Source organism: Zonotrichia albicollis, chromosome 21 (assembly GCF_047830755.1).
Source record: "Zonotrichia albicollis isolate bZonAlb1 chromosome 21, bZonAlb1.hap1, whole genome shotgun sequence".
NCBI classification, from domain to species: domain Eukaryota; kingdom Metazoa; phylum Chordata; class Aves; order Passeriformes; family Passerellidae; genus Zonotrichia; species Zonotrichia albicollis.
The window spans coordinates 8,866,757-8,890,220 of record NC_133839.1 but is presented as its reverse complement, the minus strand read 5'-3'; the positions used below and the strand labels follow the sequence as shown (position 1 = coordinate 8,890,220).

Genomic DNA, 23,464 nt, shown 5'->3' with positions numbered 1-23,464 from the left:
GGGTGGCTGTGGTCCTGTTCTGAGGGAAGGAGCATTCTGCCTCCCTGCCAAGCCAGGCATCACTCTGTGCCTGGAAGATCAGGTTTTGCTTTAAAAGCCTTTTCTGGTGTGCTGTGCTCTGACCTGGGGTTTCTCCTACAGCCAAGGTGGCTGGGGAGGAGATTTGGGGGCCACCTGGCCTGGATCCCACCTGTCCCAGGGCTGGGATGGACATGGACTCTCCTCCACCTCCAGCCTCTCCTCTGCTCCTCCTGCATGTTCTCCATTCAGAGCTCAACAGCAAAAAGCAATTTATTTTACATTTAGATATTTAATGGAGCAATTTTTTCCTGACAAAAGATTTGTCATTCCCCCTCCTCCCCTCCCCTTTTCCAAACCCCATCCCAGAGGTGTCCTTTGTTCCCAGCCATTGGCATCTGGTGGCATCGAGAGGAACAATCCAGAGCGTGGAGGAGTGGGGAAGGTAGGGAAGGGAGGGCTGGGTGGGTGTTGGGGCACCCCTGCATCCCTCCCTCCCTCCTTCCATCCATCCCTGCCACAGCTGCCAGCATGAGGGAGCACCTGTGGAGCCATCCTGAGCTAGGCAGGACCGTGGGACACCAGCAAGGCTTTTGTGCTGCTCCCACACATCCCTTTGCTCTGTGCCTCAGTTTCCCTGCAGGCAAACAAGCTCCTTCCCCCCTCCCTGCGGCTGCACAATAGCAAACCTCGCCGTTATTATCCCGGGGGTGGGAAGCAGCATTACTCAGAGCCAGCATTGCTAATGACACACTAAATATAGCTCTTCCCATCCGCGGAGGGCTTTGCTGAACCCTGCCTGATGAGCTGAGCCCCCTCCGGAGGCAGGGCCGGGCATGGCTGGGTGGCAGGGATGCTCCCCTCGATGATGCTCCTGCTGGGTGGCAGGCAGGGTGTCAGTCCCTCCGGAGCTGGCCCAGGTGCAGGGGGACGGGAGCAGCGGGCTGAGCCCCCGGGGAGGGCGGGCAGCGAGGGCTGGGCTCCTGCAGCCGCTCGGTGATGCTGGGGAGCGGCTGCTTCTCCCACTGGCCCTGCAAGAGAGGGCAGCAGCACCCTGAGAGCACGGCAGTGTCACAGACATCTCTTATGGAAAATCTTTTCCTTAGGATTTTTCAGCCTGAGAAGCTGAGAGACCTCAGGAACAAAATGTAAACAATGGTTATCTGCTGATATGGAATGCTACAGGTGCATCTGTGATTGGCCCATGTTGGTTTTTTCTAATTAATGGCCAGTCACAGTCAGCTAGATTAGACTGTCCAAGACACAAGCTTTTGTTGTCATTCTTTCTTTTTCTATTCTTAGCTAGCTTTCTGATGAAATCCTTTCTCCTATTCTTTTAGTGTAGTTTAAATATAATATATATAATAAAATAATAAATCAAGCCTTCTAAAACATGGAGTCAGATCCTCATCTCTTCCCTCATCCTAAGACCCCTGTGAACACCATGACACAGCAAGGGAAAACATTCCCCCAGAAAGTGAAGAAGATGTTGGAGGCTCGGTGTTTCTGTCTGCTTCGAGAAACGGCATGAGTTTTAACATCTGAAGTGGGTTTTTAGCCCAAATCAGGGTGTTTTCTCATGAGACATCACTAATTATTCCTAGTGCAGAAGCACCTACACATCCCCTGAGCGGCACAGACGTCTGAGGTGTTCCACAAATCCACCCCAGCTGGGGAATTTCCACCCCAAAAAATGTTACCTGCCAAGTTAGGTGGAGCCAGCTCAAACCAGGCAGTGCCACAGGCCCACCATGCTCTGGAAAAGCAGGAATTTCCAGCAGGGATGTGCCTGTGGAGCAGGAGGGATGCAGCAGCCTGGCTGAGGTGCCATGGAAGGGCTGTCACAGCCATCAGGGCTCACAGTGACCACGGCCAGGACAAACCCCCCACTCTGTACATCCATGGTGGCACCTTGTCTTGGGGATGCTCCCTCCAAAGAACAACCTGCCAGGTGCAGGCAGTGCCCAGGGCTGAGCCTGCCGAGCAGGATCCAGCTCAGATGTGATGTTGGCATGGCCTGGTGGCTCTGGAGAGATGGGCAGGGGCTGGGGGGGCACGGGGGGCTCAGCTCAGGGTGGTGATGCTCTGGCTGGGCTGCCAGCTGCGTGTTCGTGCGGAAATGTCAGCGAGAGGCTGAGCCACAGCGTGAGCAGGAGGAGGGAGGTCTGGAGAGGAGAGGTAGAGCCGTGAGTCATCAGCGAGATGAAAGTGGAATTTATGTTTTCAGCTGAAATTTCTGCTGGTATGTCAAGTGAAATGGGCCAGAGCTGGCACCGGGAAAACCCTGGGGAAAGATGGAGTGGGATGGAGGGACCTTTCCTAAGCTCATGGGGAGTGACCAGAGAGGGGACAGCTTTGCAGGGGAGCACCAGCTAGAGGAACAACTCCTTTCCTGTGCCCTTATGGCTTAGGGGAGCAGTTAAGCATCCTTAGGGCGCTCCAGCCCTGAGCCCATCTGCTGCGACGTCTGCCCTGCTGAAACATCCCTGAGCATGTTCTTTGGAGAGATCAAAGACAAGTGAAGTGTCTTGATAGTTGCTGTTTTCAGTGCTTTCAAGTTGAAACCTGAACAGAGTTTACTGCCAGCCCCTGTGGGTGCAGGGGAACTTGGGGACGGCACCGTCCCCGCTGCCGCTCACAAGTGTTACCTTGAGGTTTGGCTCAGTAATTAACAGCACTCAGCTCCTTCCAGAAATCATCAGATTTGGGATCACTGAACTGCAAAAACATGAGCTTAATTAGAAGCTGGTGCTTTTCTCTTGGCAGAAACAGCATGGAATAAATGAGATGTCTCCAAGTCGGGCTTGCTCTGAAACACCAGCGGAGCAGAGGCTTCTTCGCCCTCACTGTGATGCTCTGACCCACTTTGTGCCAGCACTGGCTCTGGTCTGCTCAAGGCCCTTCCTGACAGCCCCCAAGACCTCTCTGAAATCAAGGGAGTTGTCTGAGTCATAAATTAAGAGGTTTAATTCATAACTCTGCTGCTGCACAAAACTTCTGCACCATTTCTGTCCCTGCAGCAAAGCTCTGAGAGGTACCTGGTGTTCAGTTCCAGGAAACTGGAAAGGTTTCTGCCCACCCCATAGTGAAACTTTGCTGAAGGGAATTTACAGTGGCAGAAAGCTGATGGTCATCCCTGCAATCAGCTCAGGATGTTCCCGTGCTGAAGTGGACAGCACTGGGTCCAGGCTAATCCAAATTTATTGCACTGATAAATGGTGTTGGAAGCTGATGCCAGCACTGGTTTTAAATCTTCACCACCATCATCATCATGTTCCTCATCTCTAGGCCTGGTTTTATTTTAAAGACCTCCCAGTTCTTTATCCTTCACGTTTTGCTGGATCACCAACTTTGGAAGCTGCACAGATGCTGTGTGTAATGAGCTCGCTCTGCTGGGACCTGGGGGATTTGCCAAAATCCCAAAAACCACCTCACGTTTCTCCTTGGATCTGGCCCTACTTTAACAGTCAGCAAAAGCAGCCTCTAAATCACTTTATGCAAATGCATCTCCTAATTGGATCTGGCTGGGAGCATCCATGGTGGGCTCCTGATGTATTGGCTAAGCCCAGGGCTGGGCTGGGCTCTGTGTTTGCTGATACCAGGGATTTCCAGCCCCCTGCCCTGAGCCTGCTGGGTTTGGATGTGTCCTGAGCAACACAGACCCAGCCTTACATGTGGGAATCGTGCAGGGAATCTCTGGGAGGGAGGCTGTACCTACCGGGAACCGGACAGCAGAGGATTTGTTGCAGTGCACGGAGATGGGAGCAAAGCCGTAGAGGGATCTCAGCACATCCCTGTTGAAGGTGTTCCAGGGGATGGAGTAAAACTGCTGTGGGACAGACACCTGTGGGCACATGCAGACCTCCTCATCGTTGAACCTGGGCAGGAGAAAGGCCAGGCTGAAGCACAGCACTGCTGTGCCCTTCCAGAGCTGGATGTGACCAATTCCTCCCTGCCTAAACGTGGGATGGCTCTGAGGGCAGCGCTGGGCACAAGCACAGCCTGCAGCAGCCAGCAGGGCAGCATTTGGGAGCAGCCCGTGGGTAGGACACCCTGTGCAAGGTCAGCATCTCCCTCTCCTCATGGGTGGATGGGCTGCAGCCTCCTCCCCTGGCGTGGATCCTTGAATTTCTGCCTCGGGTGATGAAGAATATTTTGCATTTATGCACTCAGCCACACGCTGACCCTTGCTGAAAAGCCCCTCCCTCCCTTCCTGGTGGCAAGCCATCCTCCAAACCCTGGGTTTGGCTGTTGTACCAGTGCTCCCTGTGCCTCCAGCCCCCCTGTGCAGGGCTCTTTACCTGTTGACAAGGTTGAAGTACCGGTGCAGGTAGCCTGGATCCACAGCGCTTTTGCACAGCTCCAGTTGGGTCTGGGGGTAGTAGTGCACGTAGTTCACACACATCTCCTCCAGGATGCCAAAGCCTCCCTGTGGCACAGGCAGGAAGGTGATGGAAGCAAGGCCTGGCTGTGCCCTGCTGGGGCTGCACAGGGGCAGGGAGGCACAGAGCACACTCACACGCATCTATACCTAAAATCTCTCTCTAGATCTAGATCTGGATCTCTAGATAGACAAAGATGAGATAGAGATGGACATAGAGATAGGTATTCACACCCCTTCAGGTGCATGGCATGGCCAGCCCTCTGCTTGTCTGCCCTCTGTGCAAGGACAGACTTCCAGGCTAGACTGTGTGGTTTACATTAAAATGCAGATTTCCTATAATCCCTCTGCTATATTTAGCCTTGTCCCTGTTGATGGTACCTCTGACAGGCTCTTTTATATTTTTTTCCCACTGCCTATGTAAGGAAATAACATGCACTGTCAAAAAATGCCACTTCTCTTTAATTACAATTAATCCCTGGTGGAACAGTTTGTGATGGGAATTACAGTGACACATGCTACTTCACAATTAGCACCTTCACATCCCTGCTGCAGGCAGCAGAGCCTTGTGAGTTCCCTTCTTCCCACCCTCCCTTGGCTTCTGGCTGGGGTTCAGCCTGGCTTCATGCAGGTGCCCACTCTGGGGCTGCCCCCAAATCTGCCCCTGCACTCACCACGGTGGCTCTGCTCCGATCCTCAGTGTTGTATGTGCAGGTGGTGATGAGTTCATCACCCTGGGAGGTTCAAACACAGGAAAATTTAAGGATTGGGGAGTGTTCCACATGGGAATCTCTGCTCCCCATATCAGGAGCTTGCAACCCCACAGGAGTCCTTGCTAAAACTGCATCCCCTGCGGAGATTCCCCAGGGCTGCATCCCAGGGATGGTGTTTCCTGCTTTCCTCGCTTTTTAAGGATTTCTGCGGGGTTGAAAACACCTTAAAATTGCACTTAGGCAAGAGCTGAGCAGACTTGGCAAAACAGGAGCAGACTTGATGGCACAGCAGCCTCCCTGCCACAGTCAGTGCTGAGGACCATGGGGACACCCCAGGGCACAGCTCTGGGCATGGCTCCAGTGTGTGCTGAGTGCTTTGAGCAGCTCAGGAGCAGCCCTGGGCACGGCTCCAGTGGGTGCTGAGTGCTTTGAGCAGCTCAGGAGCCACCCTGAGCATGGCTCCAGTGGGTGCTGAGTGCTTTGAGCAGCTCAGGAGCAGCCCTGGGCATGGCTCCAGTGGGTGCTGAGTACCTTGAGCAGCTCAGGAGCAGCCCTGGGCACAGCTCCAGTGGGTGCTGAGTACCTTGAGCAGCTCAGCAGCAGCCCTGAGCACGGCTCCAGTGGGTGCTGAGTGCTTTGAGCAGCTCCAGGAGCTGTCCCCAGCCTTGCAGTCAGGTCCTTCCCCATCTGAGGAGCCCTGGGGCAGGTTCCACCCCTGTTTTCTGTTTTCCCACCCACTCCCACTCTAATGCTGAATCTCTTCCTCTCCTTCCATCAAGCAAGGCCAGAGGGCAGCACCATGGCTCATCTTCCCCCCCTGAGGAGCCTCCCTGTGCCAGACGAAGCCCAGCTAAATCAGGAGCCTCATTTAGCTCCTGCCTGCCCACACACCAATTCTGGGCCATATGAGAGAGGTCCTGGCTGTCCCCAAAGTATCTGCATGGAGATGGCACAGATGACCCAGGAACCCTCCCTCCAGCCCCCCTGGGAGTCCCCACATGGAATGGGGAGGTTGAAGAAGGCAGGGGACTCAGGATGTGCTGTTTGGAACATTCTTTGGAGCAACTCACCGGAAAAACAGCGACCACCTCCTTCAGCATGCGGATCTCCTGGGAAGGGAGGGAAGGGCACACATCAGAGTGGCACTGTGCCCAGGGGGAACACCCAGCCGTGCCCCCTGCAGCCCCTGTACCTGGAAGTGTGGGCTGTAGTGGCTGTCAGCATTCACAACCTGCCTCTCCCTGCCGTGCCGGGCCAGCACCGTCACCACTTTCCTGCCTGCCAGGTGTGTGTGCAGCTGCGAGGCGAAGATGCGGATGCCAGCAGAGGGCAGAGCCTGGGGAAGGAAGGAGGGACAGCTCAAGCCCCCGTGGGAGCCCTGTCCCTGTCAGAATCCAGGACATTCCTCTGACTGCCCTGCAGGACTCCAGACCCTGGCAAGGGGCTCAGAGACCTTGGCACGGAGTCCCAAACACCTGTGCCTTCCATTTTAGCCCATGGAGAAAATTGCCAACTTTGTGCAAAGATTTACAAGCACAAGAGTTTGAGTAGAATGATAGTTAATTTGTCACAGGGTGAAAAAGTAGAATTTGGGGGATTTAGAGTGGGGATTCAAGAGGCAAGATGGAGGAATCTGAATGTGTCCTGTCCTTCTTCTCCTTGTTCTTGTCCTCCATCTTCTGCTGTGATGGTGACACTTCTGGGTTGGTTTAGAATAGAGACAGACTGCCCAACATAGGTGATAGGTGTTGGAAAATTATTGTAAATAAAGCACAAGTAGTTCTTAGTATAAAAAGCCAACACCACCCCAAGGGCAGGGACTGTGCCACAGAACGACCTGCTGGACAGATCTCAGCAGGTCAGAGAAAGAATGGAACAGATAAGAGGAAAAATAAACAACCTTGAAAACCAGAGCCAAGGAACCTCGACTTCTTCTTTGGTCACAGGGCTGGGAAAAAAGACTTTTAATACCTTGGGAGCCATTTCAGCAACACAAAATCCGAGATGTCCCCTCTCACATCCCCTCCCTCACATCCCCTGGCTGTGTGCTGGGAACTGGCTGTCCCTGTTGTGGATCTCACATAGAGTTTAGGGGATTGCTGTACCCCTGGAGAAGCAGCTCAGTGAGCTCCTTGCAGAGGGACAAACCCTCACTGCTGCCAAACCAATGCTCCAGGGCAGCAGGAGCAGCTGAGGCAGATGCTGCTTCCTTCCCTGCCTTTGTTGGTGGTGGCACAAGAGATTCCTTATGGGTAAGCCCTACAAAAACACACACCAAATCTTCCCTGAGAGAGCAAGGTGGGCCCTTTGGAACCATCTTTGAGGGAGCTCTTGGCAAGCTCCCCGGGAGCAGGAGCCAATTTTCCCAGCCCTGTGAGGGAAAGCACCACTGGGACACGGCCAGCTCGGCAGTGAGCTTTATGGGAATGGTACCCAGGGGAGCTGGAGCAGATGGCTCCCCAGGAGAGCTGCTTCCAGGGGGATCCAGCACATCCCAACCAGCTGCTCTCTGTTTATTGTACACAGCAGATTTTTCTTTCCTCACGGTGAGTTTAAAACTTCAAATTGGCAGCCTGGAAATTGGTGCTGCCTGGAGCCAGGGAAAAGCTACGGGTAACCTTTCTCCTCCGAGGTGCAGATGGGACGGAGGGGACAGGCGCTCACCAGCTGGGTGCATTTATCTGTGCAGTATCCTGTGAGGATGAAGCTGTCCTCTCCAGGGGGAATGGCCATCACTGGGGTGTACACCAAGCCCAGCTCCATGATCCCAGCGTCGTAGGGACGAAGGGTGGCCGTGTAGTACAGCCTGATCCCCGAGGAGTCACGGCGACCTGGGGGTCAGGGGACAAGGACAAGTCACTGCAGGGACAAGGCCAACAGGTGAAAGACAAGGACATGCTGTGGGGAGCACACTTCCAGCTTCCTTCCTGTTTGAAATTGTTTTAAATCCTACAGATTTTCATGCAAATCTTCACTGAGTGGCCCCAGAGGCATTTGGCTCCCTGGTGAGGGCACTGTCCCAGGACAGCAGGGTAAGGGTGCCTTTGGAGAGGCCAAAGCAGGAGGACAGAACATGGGGTGCTTTGGAGGACTCCCTCAGGAAAGCGGCTCACTGCAGCTTCTTCAATCCCAAAGGCAAAGAGCAGGGTCAATAGGTCAGGAGGGGTTCAGGGCAGCTCTGAGCTCCCTGTCTCCAGGCTGGAGCCCACCCAGGGATAAGAATAACGGGGGAGACACTATTGGTTAACAGGCAAAAGCAGATGAATGATGGAAGATGTGAACTCTGTATTTATAGCCGTGTTTCTTCTCAAGTTGCCGAATGTGCTATGATTGATCCACAGTACATATGCTCTGGCCAACTAAAAATATCCTTGGGTAGTCAAGAAGCTGCTTGTTTTTATGTTAATGAAGAAACTGGGTTGTTTGGAATCCTTCTTTTTTTTCCAATGTGTCTCCTGACAATGTTATCGAAGCAGGAGAAAAGGAATCAACATCCACATCCCCCCCCTCCCCAGGCAGCCTGGTCTCTCTGGTGCCTTGGCACTGCTCTCACTCCTGCTCTGGGCTCAGACCCAGCCCCACCAACTTGTGTGGAAATTTTGGGTTACTCCTAGGACAGCTCAGCTGAATCTTGGTGTTGTTCTGGTTCCCATCCTTGCCACAGGAACTCTGTGGGGGCAATTTTCTGTCTGCAGGCTCCTTTCCCAAGCACCCTTTCCCACCTGTGGGCATGCATTTCAGGGAGGATGGCTTTGCTGAGACCAGAAAAGCAGCAGCGTGCTGGGGGGTTAATGTATTCTTCCTGCAGGGACAGATCTGGGCCATCAGCTCTCCACAAAGTTGAGAACAGGGCCATGGTTTGGGCCAGAGGCCTCCCCAGAAGGTGGCAATGCTTCCCTGGAATTTCCCCAGCTCTCCTGCCATGGTCACACAGGTAAAGCAGCATTCAGGGCAGCCCCTCACCTTTGAACACCAGGGGATTGTGGTAATGGATCTCCAGACGCAAATATCTGGAGGAGCCTGGGCCACCAAAGGCAAGACCTGCTTCTTCAGGGTAATAGAAAGCCTGGAAGCAGAAAATAGGGTGTTAGGGGAGCAGCAGGGTGGCTTTCCTGGGAACAAGACTGGAAAGCCTAAGGGAATGTGTGGGTGTAATCCTGACCCACACCATGGACCATGACTTGTGCCATTGGTTGTGCTTGGAAAGCTGCCCTTGCTTCCAAAAGCTTCTCTCATTCCACATGCAGTGGCACAACACCTGAGTGTTGTCATAAAATCATAAAATACCCTGAGCTGGAAGGGACCCACAAAAGGATCATCAAAATCCAACTCCTGGCCCCCTTGTTGTCCAAGGAGGTTTTGGACAACACTTGTGGGATTCCTGGGGCACAGGACAGCCCCAAGAATCCCACAAGTGTTGTCCAAAACCCCCCCTGAGCTCCCTCAGGCTCGAGGCCATGACCATTCCCTGGGGAGCTGTTCTAGTGTCCCACCCCACTGAATTATGGCATCAGAGAGAAGAGAACTGGGGACAAATAGGAAATCCAACACATCCAGGAGGGGCTGAAGCCAAACCCCAAACAGAGCCCAGTGTGAGGAGCCCCCAAAGCGGCACCGGACCGGTGTGAGAGGCAGCAGGGCCTGGTTGCCACCCAGGGGAATGTGTCCCTTGTCACACCCACCTGTGCCCCCATGGCCCAGGCTGCCAGCACGTGCCTGCAGTAGTTGAGGCGCTCTGGCTTCATCTTGGAGTCGCAGGGCCCGTTGTAGTGGGGGAAGCTGTCGAAGTCGGCCGCGCACTGGAAAACCTCCATGTGGTGCACCAGGGCCTCGTTACCCGCCGTGACCACTGGCTCGTACTGCAAGGCAGTCCCAAGGAGAAGAGGACACACTGAGAGCCCATCTCTGGGGCCTGGAGGCTCCATGAGGGGCCAGGGCAGGAGTGTCTGTGACCTGGTACCAGTTTCTGCCACAGGATGGGGAGGGAAGGTTATTCAAGCCATGAGGCAATGAGGGCCAAGAACTTTCCCCTCATATTCTGGTTATGGCAGAGTTAAACAGGCCTAATCTCCAGGGTGAGAGGACACTCTGAGAGCCCATCCCTGAACCCTGCAGGCTCCATGAGGGGCCAGGGTGGGGGTATCTGTGACCTGGTACCAGTTTCTGCCACAGGATGGGGAGGGAAGGCTGTTCAGGCCATGAGGCAATGAGGGCCAAGAACTTTCCCCTCATATTTTGGTTATGGCAGAGTTAAGCCCCTGGTTACTTCAAAGGGGAAACAACATGTTAGTAGTGCCCAAGGAGCATTTAGGTCAACTGTGGAAATATTTAATTTCTTGGCTGGCTTAGGGATCAACCCAGAGCCCACGAGAACCCACAGAGAACCAGCTCATCATTTCTTCAGCAAGAAATGGGGATCAGCAGAAGACCTTGGCCAGTTTAGTGATGACCAGAGGTAAAGGTGGCCCTGGGGATGTTGTTTTTTTCCTACAGAGAGTCCTGGCTGTGTTGTTGCTGTAGCTCTGCCTGCAGCCCTTGGGTTTTGTTTGTGTCCTGCAGCTGCCTGGGGCATGGGGAGGAGGATTTGGGGTAGAGAGAGTGACTCAAGGCTGAGGAACATCTCTGGCTAAAAGTGCCAGCTGCAGAAGTGATCTGCAGCAGCGGGAAGGTATCAGGAGTTACACGCTTCTTACTTACACACAGATGATTCACTTCACACCATCTGTCAGAGAGAAAATCCTCCTTCTGAGCCTCCCTTAGCATCGTCTCTCCCCTCGAAATCACCAAGCGCTCGCTGCAGCTCGAGTGTCTGCAGGTTCTCCTCATCCCCCTGGTGTGCTTTTGACTCTGGATGTGCCAGGTCACCTCCTGAGCCACCCCCACACCTCCTGGGTGCTCTCCCATCCTTTCCTCAGGGTTGCCAGCAGGTTTCTGCCTCTCCTCTGCAGGTGATGGCCCAAGCAACACGTCTGGCAGTGCCCACAAGTTGCATTTACGTCTGTAACTCTCTTTTTTCGGACTATGCCTCATCTTTTAGATGCCAGTTCCCATCCTGGCTGGCTCTGCCCTGCTCTCATCAGCCCTGTTCCTTTGTTTCCTGTGGTTTTATGCTCTTCATGTGTGCCAAAATCCTGCTGTGGGTCTGTTCCTTCTGCAGGGAGTCAGCCCTGAGCCTGCCCTGGAACCTGCTGGATGTGCCAGGTGTGAAAGCATTACCTGCTCCTCTCCTGCTGAGACACTCTAGGAGACAAGAGGATGCTACTGACTGGTGGGGTAGACCTGGAAGAGGTTTTGGGACCACATTTGGATGTCAGGGCCTGAAAGCCTCCCTGTGACATGGAATTTGCAGGATGTAAACACAATTTCTGACCCACCCTGGGGAAAGCAGCCCTCTTCTGCTCCCTCTTACCATGATAATGTGGTGCTTGGGGAAGCCCTCGGGCAGCTCTGCCATGTAACACCAGTAGGTCGTCTCCTGGCTGGGAATGACCACATCTGGGGCTGTTATCTCCATGGTCTGCATGTCTCTGGGCAGCTGAGGGATGCTGATGTTGGGTTTGAGCAGCTGCACCCTCTGCAGCCCCCCGTGGAGGGCAGAGACGTTGATGGCTTGCAGGGAATGCACTGGTTTCTCCAGGACGCCGTAGATCAGGTGCACGGTGCCATCCTGAAGCCAGAGCAGAACATATCTGTGAGGTATCCATGCAGAACAGGAGCTTCAGGGACCATCAGCACCAGCACTAGTGGGATGAACCCAGAAATGGGTCTGTGACCCCAACCTGGCTGCACCAGCAGCTCACTGTGCTGTGCTGTCCCAGGACAGCTCTACATTCCAGGTGTTTCTCTGGCTGGTGTGGTCACTGAGGGTTCCCTAGCAGGTTCCCCTCAATTCCAAAAAGGTGACACATCCTCTTTGCTCCTTCCAAGCCCCTCATGAGCTCCAGGCTGGGACAAACCCATCAGTTCAGGGCTCATTGTCCCCTGCAGCCCAGCAATAGCCTGGGAGGTAACAGCAGGAACAAAACTTCTCCCTCACGTCCTCCCTTGTTCTTTCAGCTTCTTTTCAGGGGGAAGGAACCACAAGAAGCTCTGCTGAAAGTCTGTTGCAAACAAGAACACTGAGAGCTCTGGACAGGAGATAAGGGAGGAAGGAAAAAGAGAACAATCTTGTCCTGCAGGATCAGAGAATAAAGACCAGCAAGTGTTTTCGTGGCTCACACACACAGATTGTTCCCTCCAGGGCTCTCAGTGTTTTGGCAGACGGCAGACACTTCTCACCACAAGAGAAGCTTTTGAGCACCAGCAGCAAAAACTCGAGGACACTCTGTGCCCACGTTGGCTCTAAAATATCCTGCCCACAAAGGCTTTCATGTGAGATGAGCCTTGCACTGATTCCAGGGCCTGTAGCTGAGCCTCTGAGCTGTCTGACAGGAGGGTTTATCCCAAATCCCAGCTCGGAGAGGAGTGGTGGGTGCAGAGCCAGGGAGACACCACCGAGCACAGAGCAGCACCTCAATTTGCTGTCCCTTTGTCCCAGCTCCTGTCACCACCCTCCTGTTTGCCTGCTGTTGATACACCAACCCCTCTTCGTGACACTCCCAACAGTTGGCTCCAGACTGTCAAGCAGAGTGATGCAGGAAGGATTTATATAGACCCAAAGCATGTTCAACAGGAGCCGATGATGCAAACGAGCTAAAAGCTACACTTGAGAGAGCTTTTGAAGGGCTTGTGAATAGATGGTGCCAAACATTACTCATGGGCCAGGGCTGACATCTGTAGCTCACTTCCTCTGTGCCTCACACAGCACCAACACCTGATGCTGTGCCCAAACAGGGCTGGGATGGGGCTGGGGGTGCCACAGCAGGGTGAGGGCGATGCCATACCTCTATCAGGTAGTCCTTGGGGTCACAGGTGCTGAAGGCTCTTCTGAAGAGCAGGTAGAGCCCCTCAGGAGCCCTGCGAGCCCCGAGGAGCTGGTAGTCCTGCTGGGAATCCATGTGGAGCTGCCCCTTGGCATCACTCCAGGCATCCTGTGAAAGAGAGAGCAGCCTGCTCAGCCAGGAGGTGCCTCCGGTCCTCCTTGTGTGCACCTTAGCACCCCAGAGCTGCAGGATGCCTGTGCTTTGCTCCATGCCCACCTCCAGCATCTCCTGGGCAGATCCATGCTGGAATGGCCTCTGCTACAGGATCCCTGGTGCTCAGACAGACCTGGGAAACACCTGAGCCAGCACTAACAGTCTGCAGAAAGACCTTTACAAGCTGAGATGTGAGTGGGGAAAGGTGGAGAAGGGATGGAGGAAAGCCCCCAGGGACATGTGAAGGTGTTGTGTTGGTCTGTGCTGGATTTTGGGTGTGTTTGTGTTGGGGAGACCCTGTGGAAGGGGATGCTAGGCTCTCCAAAACCCTTGCCTTAAACCAACCTCCCTCAATTTAAGATCAGACCCTTGCTGGATTAAAGATTTTCTGCAAAATCCTTTTTTTTTTTTTTTGTGGCCAGATTGTTCTGGCAGCCCAGCACGGCCTCCTAAACACTGCTTGTTGTAGAAGATGGTGACAAAGCCACCCCAAGAGGCAAAGCAGCAGGGTATTCCTGTGCCTCAGGGTTTGAAGGCTTGGAGTGTAAAATCCTGGGATAATTTGGATTTGATCAGGGGTGTTTCTTTGATCTTTTGTTTCTCCTGTGGGTCTCCTGTTTACTCAGAAAAGGCACCCAGGAAGTAGCTGGCTGTGTGCACACCGGTTCTCTTATCTTGGGAGGAAAAACCAGAAGAAAAAGGATAAAGCAATTTGGCATCATGTCAGCCAGAGCTATAGAGTCATATTTCCAGAACATATTGTCCTTAGAGGGGGAGAGGGAAATCAGCTCCATGGAGCTCTCATGACATTTGATTTCGTAGGAATATGGAGCGCAAGTTAATCTCATAGTACATGGGGGGCTGAACAAATGTGGATCTCTTTAACAGCCAACACACTTATCCAGAAGAAAAGCTGCTGGGGGAGAGAAAAGCAGGGCTGGAGAGATTTATAGAGATCTCCTTGCAGGATGCTGTTCAGCACCAAGTGAAAGAGAAAACCCGAGCGCTGCCGGGCGTTTCTGTTTGTCTTTGGGTGAGCTCAGGAAGGCAGATTAGAAATGATCCTTTATGTTTTCTTTACATGATGCTGTGAAATCCTGGAGCATTTGGCCCACCACAGACCCTGAAAGGCTGGTAATTAGAAGGAAAAGAGCTCAGATAATAAAACCTTCTTTTCATGCTTTCATTGCACTGCGGATCACATTGCGGCTGATTGCGAAAGAATGTGTTTTATGGTTAATTTGAAGTAAGCAGAGAGGTAAAATTTAACTTAATGGAAAGCCTCACAAAGGCAAAAATGGGAATTTCTTTCTGCAGCCAAGCACAATCACAATCAGCCTGATGCAGTGGGCTGGGGATAGGGCTAGGAAAACCACCCAGACAGAAACCCAACAAACAGACGGTGGCAGGAAGGATGGAGTTCGCAGCAGCAACAGCAAAGAACACAACTGAAAATCAGTTTTCCCAAATACATCTGCACCTTTAATTTCTGACAGCACCCCAGGCTGCCCTGTTATCCCATTGATCCCTCTGGATGCAACTCTCAGCTGGGTTCCTCCTGCTGGCAGGAGCAGCCTCTGCCTGGTGACTTTTGCCCTGTCTCAGAGCCATTAATGGGAGCTGTGGTTAATTTTTAATGTGGCTGGCAGCAGCACACGAGTGAAGCAGGGTGTTGGTGTGTGTGTCTTTGCAGCTGAACACAGCACAGACACCCAGCTCCTGGCTCCCTCAGCCTTGCTGTGTTTATTCTTTCCTGTTTTGGGTTAATCTTAATCCCCACGCCAAACCCACCGTGTGCATCCGATCTGGGGTAGAAACCCCTGAAACCCTCTGGACCCTGAGCAGTGTGCCCTGTACCCTACTCTACCAAACCACCAGCCCAATTCAGAGAGCTGCATAGCCAGGAGGGGAGCCCCAAAAACAGCCATGCAAGCACTCAGGTGACTCACCCCAAAGTAGGAGTTGTGCCCATCGCTCCAGAGCACGGCCAGGTCCGCATTCTCAAACTCGCCCCTGTCCGACATCCCAAAGAGAAGCCCAAAGTGCAGCTCCTTGATGAGCAGCTGGAAATTCACAGCTTGCTCGGGGTAGCTGACATTCCAGGAGAGCTCCAGCAGCCCCTGAGGATCCAGGGGCACCTTGTAGGGGAAATCACTCTGGCGGGGCACCGAGCCCTGCAGGGCCACCACCAGGATGACCAGGAACGCTGCCACCAGGGTGAAGTACATGGATGCCACCTCCCTCAGCTTGAGGCTGGGGCAGGAGCAGGGTCTGCTCCTGGAGCTCTGCATCCTGCCAGGACAGCACCCAGCACCTGGTGTGCCCATTTATGTGCTGGCCCTCCTGGGCAAGCTGGGTAAGTGATAGTCCTTAATTGCATTTAGCTGTTGGGAAATTGGGCTGGTGTATTGACCCCCGTCAGCTCCTGGCCAAACACTTGTCATCTGCTGTCTCCCCTTAATTGGCTCTAATTGCACATGGACATTATCAATAGCAATTGGGTTTGACTGGGCTGATGTGATTCGCTCTTAAATCTTCTTTCGTGGCTGGGAAGGGCTGGTTGCTCACAGGCTGCTCTGGCTGAGCCCTTGTGGACATGCTCACACTGCTCATGGTGCCTTTGGACTGGGTGTCCACACAGCCCAGCCTGGGATCACCCCAAAAGTGGCCAGACAGGAGAACAAAGCACCCTGAGCCTTTTCTGAGCTCCCAGGCATTAAATAATACTGACAGGGATTGAAATATTTTCCCTGCAAAGCTCAGTGCCAGAGGAAATGCTGATTTCCCTCAAACAGCAGGAAAAGAGTTGTCTCCTCTCCTTTCTCCTCTCCTTTTTGGGCTTTGTGGGATTTAATTCTGGCCCTTTCAAACCATCAAAGCCCAGCTCCTCTCCCAGCTTTGTACCCATTGAAGCCCCCACCTGCCTAGACCACTGGATATATTCAATATTTGTTATTTCTTTGTAGCAGCTGGGACTTGGGCTCAGTTTAAAGTTTAAAGACCCCTTTAGCCTCTCCCCGTCCTGCTTCCCATTTGTTTAAAATCTGATGGATTCTCTTTCAGTTATTACCTTTCCCACGTTAATTTGAATTATAATGAACTGCCTGGAGCTCTTTGATGCAAACACACACACACATTGCCTGGATTTATCCTATGAGACGATGGCATTGTTTTATTAATTTATTAATAAAAATGTTTTATTCATTTATTAATCTTAGTAATGTATTTATTGGTGGGGGTTCCCTCGGGTCCCCTCGAGTTTCAGCTTTCCTCCTGCTCCTTGCAGCAATGTCACAGGGGCAGATCCGCCTCCCCCAGCCCTGGCTAAGGAGAGGAAATGGATTCAGCTCGGCGTTTTAATGAGTCATCAATGCGAGCATCTCCACGTTAAACCCGAGGAGGTTTCACCGTCCTAAGACACAACCATTACTCAGGAATGCGTCAATTGATCCCGGCCGCGTCTCTCTCCTTGCCGGGTGACCTGCTGCTCGCAGGGTTTGCTCTCTCAGTCAGCCCCACCAGGCAAAAGGCCAAGCACAGGGAGGGATGGAGAGCTGAGCTCTCCCAGAGGAGCGTCCCTCACCCCCATCCCTCCCTCAGTGACTCCAGAGCACAGCCCAGTCCCACATCAGCTGCTAAAACCCTTAAAAAGCACGCCTGGATAGCAGGATGATGCTGGAGCTGCCTAGGGATGCTCCCAGCATGGCATTCTGCTCACTGGAGCTGCTCCTGCATCTGCACCTCACCCCAGCAGCATTTTCTCCTTTTCCTGAGGCTCCTGGACACACCAAAGGCATCAGATGGATGTCCCTCATCCCCAAGCCCTGGCGCTCCAGCATTACACAAATGGCTGCCTTACAAAAGCCCCATAGAACAGATTTTTGTCCTTGCCCATCCCTGATCTCCTCCAAGCAGATTCACCCACTTGTCCTCCTCTCTTGGCTCCGTTTCCTCATTGTAAAGAGAAGATGCTGAGCTGCCAAGCACGGCAGGAAGGCAAAGTGATCCTCACCGGGGGCAGGAGGGGGCCCTCAGCTAACAAGTTCTGCCTCCCTCCATCAGAGATGAAACCCCAGGTTGCTGGCGTGTGCAAGTGCAGCTCCTGAGCTCTCCTGTACAGGAGGAATTTGCAGTGGAACAGCAGAACACGGGCAGGTCAGCTTGAAAACAGCTGAACTTTGCAGATAAGCGCTGAGAATTTATTTGAAGAGAGAAAAAAAAAATTATGTACATCTCTCCCTCTGCCCCCCTCCTTCAGTTTCTCCTGAGTCGTGGCTCATAAATCCAGGCGAGGAGTGAGGATCCAGCTTTCCACTCATTGCTGGGAGTGTTTATTTTAAGACTTCATGGAGATGTAGAATCGCCAGAGTTTCTTGACTGGGAAACTCATTCCGGAGCAGGATCCCACGGGAGGGCTGTGGGGTGGGAGCTGTGGGTCCTGCCCTGTCCTCTGGGGCAGAGCAGCCACTTTGTGCCTGTAGAAGCTCCTGAGGAAGGGAAGGCCGGCAGAATTATGCTGGAGATGAGACTGGAGTGTCCCCACACCCCTCATGCCCCTCTCCAGGCATAAAAGCAGAACAGATGCCCAGGAACACCTGGAGCGGGCTGTGAGCCCCCGGGCAGGGTTGGATGCAGAACCCGCACCGGGAGTTGCTGAGCCCACACCCAAACCCTCCTGGTGACAAAATTCCATGGTTTTCTCTCCACACTCAGCACCTGGTGGCCAGCGGTGCCTTCCAGAGCCCGGCAGGGAGCCGGGGAACAAAGGCTGCTCACAGGTACGGCTTTAACCACAATTGATGCTCCGAATTAGGGGCTGGAGCAGGCAGAGCCCCCCGAGCTATAATCCATTGCCTCGCTAACAGAAATGGAAATTCGATTTGGGCAAGGGCAGGGAGGGGATGGGATGGGAGGGAAGCTCTCTGTCTGCTCCCACTCTCCGTGCCCCGGGGCTCTGCTCTCCACAGCCCTGCCCAGCCCCAGGATGGAATTTTTCTGGGTGCTGATGAGGTTGGGCAGTGCCTGACTCGGGCTGGAGCCGTGTGTGAGCTGGGCAAAGCTGGGCTGGCACACGGGGGGATGCTCAGGCTTTGGTGATCCTGCAGGGGTCAATGTGGGCCGTTCCTCTGGCTAAATCCAGCCCTCAGCCAGCAGATCAGAGCTGGGGAGCAGCCCCAGGACTCACAGGATGTGTTCCATCACACCCCAAGGTGGGGAGGATTGTTTATCATCCTTCCCAAAGGATCTCTTTGCCCAGTCTTGTTGCCATAAGGAATCAGGAGGGATCTGCAGGCTGCTCACAGGGTTTTTTGTGCCCTGCCAATCTGAGTTTCAATTGCCCAGCAGGGGTACGGGTGAGTGTCTGCCCTCTCTAAAGTAGCTTTAGTGTCCCTGTGTCACCTGGGCCACAGCGAGCTGAGAGATTCTGCAGGGAACTTCCACATGTGACAGCAGCCTGGGCTGGTTTAACTCACAGATGTGACATGTGCCAGCCAGGACAGGATACTTGGAGGTGACTGATCCAGGTGGGAATGGTCCTGGACACTTGGAGGTGACAGTGATCCAGCAGGGATGGATAGGAATGATCCTGGACACTTGGAGGTGACAGTGATCCAGGGATGATGGGATGCTGGATAATCCCTGATCCAGCAGGGATGAGTGTGAAGAGCCATTCCTTCCTCCTTGCCCCGAGTTTGTGCCTTACAGCCCCTTGCCAAGCCTCTGCTTGTTCCAGTTTCTTGCTTTCTCCCAATCCATTTTGCCTTCCTCAGGACCAGATTTTTTTGTTTTACATTGTGGAAAAAAACTTTTGCCTCACATCCAAAGGGGAACCAGCCCCTGACCTCCCCTCTGAGGCACTCACCCAAATTAGGGATAGAACTGGACCTGAGCTGCTCTTTACAGCTCAGACTCTGCTCCTGCTCTGCACTGAAGGTGAGGACAGCACTGCCCTGACTGAGAAGCTCCATCCCTTCTGCCTCTCCCCTGCTCCAGCCATGCACCCACAGATCTGCAGAGCCAAAGGTGGGGGTCAGGGCTAAGCCACAGTCAGCTGGTGATGGGACAGCAGGAGAAAGGCCAAAATTACCCAAAATTACCATTATTTGCTCTTTGGGATGTGTTGCTGTCCTGCCAGGTGCTCCAGGCTGGGTGAGCAGCCAGGCCCCTTCCCAGCAGAGCATCCCAGAGAAATTCCCTCCCCAGTGCTGCCGCAGCTGAGGCACCTAATGAGATCTCCTCGCCTGTGCATGCTATATTAGGGTTTCCATGGATATGGTGTCACAAACACTGGGCTGTGGCTTTGTTATATAAACAGGAGAGATTGCCACAAATACCCAAAATATCTGAAAAGGACAGGAAGAGACAAAAGCGTTCTCTGGGTGTGTTTATGAGGCGTTGTGTGATCCAGGGGATAGTGCCAGTGGGAGGTGGGAGAGGTCTGAGTGAGCTTTGGGATGTGGAGTTTATCTGAGGGGTGGTCTCTGACTCAGCAGCTCTGGAGACTCACCCTGATCTTCAGTGGGATGGTTTTGAATGAGCAAAAAGGTGCTGCTGGCTGGGCTGTTCCTGCTCTGCTTGTGCCTGAGGGCTGGGCTGGAATCCTTCTCCAAGAGCAAGTTCATCCTCACTGAGCCTCACACAGATCTTGGCCATCCCCTGTCCCTGCCATATGCAAGGAAATCCTGCTTCCTGCTGGGACCAGGGGTGCTGGTGGTGATGGGGACACACAGCCATCAACTGTCCCAGTACTGCCCACTCCTGACCCTGCTCTGCAGGACCAGTTCAATTTTTAACAATTTCAGGTGCAAAAAGTCCCTTTTGTACAGTCGAAAGGATCGTGTAATGTGAGGGAAAAGCTGCTCTAGAATGGAGGTGGGATGTAAGGGACACAGAGACATCAGGGTGGCTAAAATTGTATTGCACTCCCACTCCCCTGCCAATAACAACACCAGAAATAAAGTGGCTTTGCAATAACCATCTCCACGCATTGGAACACAGATTCACGTGTCCCCGCAAAAGATGCTCCAGGCAGGATCAACTCTGCTCCAGCCTTGCTCTGCAGGAGAGCCACGGGAAGCTTGGCCCAGTCCTCCCAGTGGTGGTGACTCTTCCCCCAGCAGGTATAAGCCCAAGCTCCCAGCATCCACCAGTGCCTCCCTTTTCCCACTCACCATGCTCACCTGTGGTGACATTCCCAGCCTGTGGCTGTGTCAGCTCATTCCAGATGCCTTCTACCATGGGATGAGCATTCATCCATCCATTATCCATCCATCCATCCATCCATCCATCCATCATCCATCCATCCATCCATCCATCCATCATCCACCATCATCCATCCATCCATCCATCCATCCATCCATCCATCCATCCATCCATCCATCCATCCACTTGTTTTCTCTCCTCTCTCTCTCCCTGTCAATCCAAGCCAACACTTTTCCAAACTTCATCACCTAACCTGTGGTGGAGAATCCCAAATTCCACAAGGACAGATCTGTTTTTATCCTTTAAAAACCACACCAAAACATGCTTTTCTCTCTTCAGACACAGAACACCCTGCACTCCTCCACTACCAGCCATCCCTGATTTCACAGGATCACTCTTAATTTCCCTGAAGAGTTCTCTCCCACCTCTGCAGTGGCAAATTCTTCTCCACTTTGGTTGGGGACACCAAGCAAGGTCCCAGTTTGGGGCAGTTGTTGGGGCTGTATCAAAAGCCAGGAGGTTCTGACATTGTGGGGGGCTAAAGCAGGTACAGAGAAGTGGCTGTAGAAGAGCACAAAACTGGGAATCCCTGCTGATCTCAGCAATATAAAATTCTGCAAGTAAATCCACTGAAGGTAACTGAGGTGCTGCAGACAGGACAAGGAGGCAGTGGGGACTTTTCAAGCTGCTGCCATGAATATTTGGGATCAGCTTGGAGACCATCCAAGAGAAGGAACCTCCATAATCATGGGAAAGAGGCAGAGAAAAGCAGAGTTGGATCAGAGAACCCTAACTCTGTGTTTTCCTCTTGGAACAGAGCTCTGCACGAGCAGTGGGATCCTTTAGCAATATTAAGAGCCCTTTTGCTGCTGTATCTCAGGTGAGTGAGTATTTTATTGCATCTCTGGAAGGCCACATGCTTGCTGTGTGTCCCATCCACCCAAGTGCAGTTCCCAGAGGAGTTTTGAGGATAAAAAACATCACCAGCATCCCCCAGGCCAGTGTGTTCCCCTGGGAATACACACAGGGAGCTGGGCAGTGCTCCAGCAGCCCAGTGCTCCCAGCAGTGCCCAGGTTTGGCTGTGGCTTGTGCTCACAGATCAGTCTCAGGTGGAAGATTCCTCCAGAGTCAGGAAAACCAAAGGGGAACCTGCCCTGGGGATGGACAAATCTGGAGCGGGGCAAAAAAAAACCCCTAGAGAGCCTCCTTGGATGCTGAGTGATGGGGAAGATCATAAAATATTCCTGGGTAGTTTGATGCCAAATTGTGAGTCAAAGGAGAAAAACAAGAATTTGGGGTTGCAGGAGTGGGAGGGCACAAAATCACTGAAGGATTGATACTGGGAATAACCCAGGGGTGGTGGTGGAGGGAAGGAGGTGAGCACAACCTGAGCACTGCACTCCAAACCCACAGATGATTTGGCTCCTGGCTGCTGCTGCTGGGTCTGTTTATCCCACAGACTTGGCAGGCACAGGACACTTCCCAAATGTTGGGGTTGATGAAAGTTGTGGCTGGCCAGCTGCCAGGTCTCGAGGCTATCAACTGGCTCCCAAACTGTGGATGCTAATTAGCACTTCCCTTCTGTAAAAATTTCTGTTGCAAAGTCTGGGGAATCTGTGTTTGTACAGCCCAGACCGTGCTCACCATGGAGGTCTTGTACATCAGTGCAAGAAACACATTATAAAAAACATTTTTCTCCTTCACAGAATTCTGATTTCCTAGAATTGCTCTTAGGGTAAGCAAACCTCATGTTAAAGTCCAAAAAACAAGCTCTGTGCCCTCTCAAGGCAGCCCAAGCATTTGCTAAGTCCTTGTTATAACATTGCTCTTCCTTGCTTCTTATCCTGGGCTCAGCTCCGTGAGAATTGCTTTGACATCTCCCTGGGAAGCAAGGAGGATGTTTACTGCAGAACCTGAGGCCAGGCATTGAAACCAAAATGAATGGGCCAAGCAGAGAAGCTCCATAGTTCATATTTCTGAGCAAGGATACAGTGACAAATTGCCAGACGGTGACGTTTGACCTGCACAAGTAATAAAAAGCTAAAATTGGTTGGGTTTTTTTTAAAGCACAGCCCTTCAATATCTTCTGCACGTGGTTCAAGCAACCTTGAGGAAAACTCAACAGCAACCACAACACAGTTCAGTATTAAGTGATCTGAGAGAATAATTAAATAATATTTGTCCTAAGTACTCTTTAAAGACAAATTGTGGGTTTTTTCCCTCACCTTCATTTCTTGTCATCACAGTGGGTGTCTTTCCTTTCAGATCTCTGCACAGGCTTTTGAACTGCATGTAAAGTGTGCTGGAATTGCTGGAGGTGATCAGTTTATTTGGGGAGCAATTAATTAAATACAACTGTTTCCCTCTGTATAGATTAAAGGAGTGCTACGAGCGATAGCATCTCAAAAAGAGCAGATGTGCTATAAAACCACTGATTATTCTCATCAACTGAGAGGGACAGAAAAGTATCGATGGGCTGGAACTGCTGATGAGAAAAATTGAGTTAGTTCTTGGGAATGAGTTTCACTGCCAGGGAAATGAATGCTGCAGGACAAAAGTCATACATCCCAATGGACAGAGACCATCCAGGGGCCTGCAGAAGGGTCCCTGCTGCACCAGGAGTTGGACAGCTCGGGTGGCAAGAGCCAAGGATGGTGGCAGAGCCTCCTGAGACAAACTGAGCATCCCCTGTGCCCAGGGGAGCCCTGCAGGGAGCTCAGGGACCAGGGAATGCAGAGCTCAGGGAGAGCTGGAGCTGTCTGTGCTCCCCTGTCACACCAGCCTGGGGCTGGAGGACAACCTCCACATCTCCTGTGGTGGTGCTTCTGCAGGTTGCCCACCTGCTAGAGGGGTAATGCACATCTAGGATTCAGGTTTTGTCCTAAATTTTGCTTTTTCTGGCTCTGAAGAGTCATCAATACCCCAGCATTAAGGAAACCTTGTGAATCAACGCTGCTGAAAATCACCACTGTGGGAAAAAGCTGTGGATGAGGGCTCTAAGCTGAGGTTGTGCTGGAATGGGCATGGACTGGGGAAGAGGAGAAACGTTCCCTGTTCTGTTCATGGAACCAAA

At 52.7% G+C, this 23,464-nt stretch overlaps 1 protein-coding gene across 1 annotated transcript; it reads right to left on the bottom strand.

The window, feature by feature from the left end:
- Positions 1–44: 44 nt before the first annotated feature.
- On the bottom strand, positions 45–15,745 carry DBH (dopamine beta-hydroxylase). The gene is made up of 12 exons (XM_005494105.4): positions 15,137–15,745; positions 12,996–13,142; positions 11,522–11,779; positions 9,795–9,971; positions 9,076–9,178; positions 7,777–7,943; positions 6,305–6,448; positions 6,183–6,221; positions 5,074–5,133; positions 4,320–4,447; positions 3,737–3,896; positions 45–1,049 (listed from the first exon to the last, which is right to left on the bottom strand). Exons 1-12 carry the CDS (start codon positions 15,512–15,514, stop codon positions 915–917), a joined length of 1,896 nt encoding a protein of 631 aa, XP_005494162.3. The 5' UTR covers positions 15,515–15,745; the 3' UTR covers positions 45–914.
- Positions 15,746–23,464: the final 7,719 nt, after the last annotated feature.

Coding starts and splice junctions, on each gene's coding strand:
- DBH (XM_005494105.4), bottom strand. CDS start 15,514: ATGGGCACACCAGGTGCTGGGTGCTGTCCTGGCAGGATGCAGAGCTCC. Junction 6,222..6,304: donor ACTACAGCCCACACTTCCAG/GTACAGGGGCTG, acceptor CTCCCTTCCCAG/GAGATCCGCATGCTGAAGGA. Junction 3,897..4,319: donor TACTTCAACCTTGTCAACAG/GTAAAGAGCCCT, acceptor TCTCCTGCCCAG/GTTCAACGATGAGGAGGTCT.